This window comes from Aphanomyces astaci, assembly GCF_000520075.1.
Source record: "Aphanomyces astaci strain APO3 unplaced genomic scaffold supercont1.441, whole genome shotgun sequence".
NCBI lineage: Eukaryota > Oomycota > Saprolegniomycetes > Saprolegniales > Verrucalvaceae > Aphanomyces > Aphanomyces astaci.
In genome coordinates, this window is record NW_009798704.1 from 1 (window position 1) to 3,421 (window position 3,421).

General features: G+C 49.0%; 1 protein-coding gene across 1 annotated transcript; it reads left to right on the plus strand.

Annotated features, from left to right (window-relative positions):
* Nucleotides 1–39: 39 nt before the first annotated feature.
* H257_19258 (hypothetical protein) lies at nt 40–348 on the plus strand (the record flags this gene model as incomplete). The annotated part of the gene is made up of 1 exon (XM_009848406.1): nt 40–348. The coding sequence occupies one exon, from the start codon at nt 40–42 to the stop codon at nt 346–348; it is 309 nt and encodes a 102-aa protein (XP_009846708.1).
* Nucleotides 349–3,421: the final 3,073 nt, after the last annotated feature.

Genomic DNA, 3,421 nt, shown 5'->3' on the forward strand with positions numbered 1-3,421 from the left:
CTCTCCGCGAACGCGAGGGTGTTGGACGGGTACGTGCTCATGGCTGGCACGTCCATGGCCGCCCCTCACATTGCCGGCGTCGTCGCGTTGTTGAAGAGCGCCCAGTCGGACTTGACCTACGACGAGATCTACGGCTACTTGACCAAGACCGCCGATCGCGAAGTGCTCAAGCCTGAGCCTGAGAAATGGTACTTCGCCAACGGCACCTTCCGTGGTGATGGCGCGTACAACTGTGGCAACGTCTCGGACGCGTCTTGGCCCAACAACCGCTACGGGTATGGGCGAGTCAACGTCGGCACCATCTTGCGCGATGGCAAGCTCAACGACACCCCCCGGCCTGTTTGCTAAGAAGCACATGCCACGTTTGGCCATGAAGTCGAGTTGTCAGCAAGCCATATTCACAGTAACTTACTAGCGTTTATCCACTGAAATATACCTGAGTAATTATCGTCATATTTCGTATTTGTTATGCGGAGGTGACCTTCTCGTCGTTCACTCTAGTGTCTTTGATGGCACTATAGTGTCTTTGATACGTTCACGCAGTGAAATAAGACGATCAACTACGTCAATTTAATCACTTAAAAACAATGTATTGTGCTGTGCTTTACACCTTTTTGCCCTGTGTTCGGCAGCTTGCAGAGCAATTCAGTCACGCGTCGGTTTGACCCATTGCAAACACACACATTACAGTGCGCGACAAAAAGGCATCAAAATGAGTTATTTTTAGGAGGTTTTAGCCAAAATTGGTCAGAAACGGCGGATTTTTGGATATAATGTTCTCCTTGTCACGACAAATACATGGTACATTCTAGAACTTCTGAATTCGTTGTTGTCGGGAAGTTTCCTGAAATTTTTGTTTGAATGGTGCGACAAATATCCGTGGACAATACTGTACAAAACTCAAGATATAAAATACAATCAACACTTTGTTTTAGACACCGAGAAGTCATGGACGCAATGAGCGTTTCAAAGTAGCTGTGCTCCATTTCAGACCACAATGCTAAAATTTGACGCTTTAGATCGTTCCTATTGTTAAATTGTCGTCGACCGTTATTATATACCTTGCGCGAAAGGTGTGTCCAAGCATTTCTATCGGATTCAAGTCCGGTGATAATGCCGGCCAAGGCAAGACAAGTCAGTTCCATAAAGTAAATCAGCAAAGGGCAGTATTTACTCAGAGAGAGTTTAGATGTAGCACTCAGAGTCCTGGCACCCATCGAGGAAGATGACATCGCTCTTTCCACGCCACGAAAACGCAGCCCAAATGATGACGCTGCCGCCACCGTGTTGCCGGTTCATGCGCTGTTGTTTTGTCTGGCGCTTGTCGTGCCAGTACATTTGGTATCCGTCTGGTCACCTTTTTCTCGTCGGAGAAAATGACACGCTTCCACTTTTCGCCTAATGTTACATTTTCTTGAGCCCAGAGCAACCTTACCTTCATATGTCTGGCTGTCAGGGCTGGTGTTGCAATGCGATAGATGTGCTCGAGGTAGTCGGACTTGTGCAGGAGGCGTTGGACAATGTGTACATGGACATCGAGGTTCAGGTTGAGCCGTATTTCAGACACGCTGCATTGGCCTTTCTGTGCTTCACGGATGACGGCGCTCTTCGTTCGGTCGGACAGCTTTGGATTACGGCCTGTAGAGGTCGCCTTACCGTAGGCTGTGGGGTCACGCACGACGTTGGCAACGGCAGACTTTGAACAGTTGATGATACGCGCAATTTCGCGGAAGGTTTTCCCATGGTCACGTCGAGTAACGATCTCACCGACCTGACGGTCAGTGAGCGTCTACGTTTGGCCATCAAGAAGTAAAGTGACTTCAGGGCTTGAATTTTGTATTGTCCACGTATATTTGTCGCACCATTCAAACACGAGTTTAAGGATAACTTCCCGACAACCACGAATTCGAAAGTTCTAGAATGCACCATGTATTTATCGTGATAAGGAGTACATTATATAAAAAAATCAGCCGTGTCTGACCAATTTTGGCTAAAACGTCCTAAAAATAGCTCATTTTGATGCCTGTCCTTACCTTTTTGTCGCGCACTGTAGCCGGAGACATACGCAACAAGCAGATATTTTCAGTACAATTTAATTCGCTATAACGCCAGAGGCAGAGGCCGGCTAAGCTCGGCTACCAATCAAGAAAACCTTATAACCCTCATAACTTCGTCATTTCTCATCCGTTGTGCTTCACATCACGCGCAAACACTTCGTCTTGAGGCGCAGATACTGCTACCACCCCTCAGGAAGCCAAGCTACGGACGATACAGTATGCCAAGGCCGACGACCGGTCGAGAACTCACCGACGACCAAAGGTCGGCGGTTTACCATCGGCTACTTCAACTCAAGAGGAACGGAAGAGTTGGCCATGGAGAGATGAAACACTTGATGCTTTCCTTCAACATAAATCAATCAACGATATCCAGAATATGGCAACGTGGCTTACGAACCCAAGCCGAGGGTGGATGTGCCAAGGTGGAGTCACGCAAGAAGGGTAACTGCAGACGGTGCCGCATGTACGAGAACAATGATGTTCGGGATTTGGTCACGTCGGTCCCACCAAGTCTCCGCGGCAACTTTCGGGGCATGTCCGCTGCCACTGGTATTCTGAAGACATGCCTGTGGCGTTTTATCAAGTAGAAGACGATCAAGCGTCGTACGAGCCGTTTGAAACCGATGGTGACAGCGGAGCATCGAGCCAATCGGTGCGACTTTGCGCGGTCCTTCGTTCGAGCTGGCCGCAGTGGCTCGCACCGATGGCACGACATGTTGGACTTCGTGCACATCGACGCGAAATAGTTTTGCATTACCCAAGTAAACCGCCGGTTCTATCTTTGGCATGATGAGCCGGTTCCTCAACGAAAGGCTCAATCAAAACACCACATCACGAAAATGAGGTTTCTGTGCGTCGTGACCCGACCAAGACACGATACCAAGCGTAACTGTATGTGGGACGGCAAAGTTGGTCTCTGGCCTTTCGTGGAGACCCAACTGGCCAAGTGTCGAATCAATAACCGTGAGCGAGGCACGCCTGTGACCGTACCAATGATAGTGACAAAGCCTGTGTATCGACGATTCCTCGTCGACAAGGTCATCCCATCTATTCAAAGCAAATGGCGCTTTGTGGAGCAAGACAATGCGAGGCCATATGTAGCGGTAAACGATGCTGAAGTCATGGAAGCAGGAAAGAAGAACGGTTGGGAAATTCAGCTCAAGGCGCAACCGGCACAGAGCCCGGACTTTAATGTCCTCGACCTGGGCTTTATTAACGCAATTCAGAGCTTGCAGCACCAAACCGCTGCTAGAACCATCGACGACCTCATCAAGTGCGTTGAAGATGCGTTCAAGGACCTCAACTGGCGCATTTTGGACAAAACATTCATGACTTTGCAGAAGGTCATGGAGGAATCCTTGTAG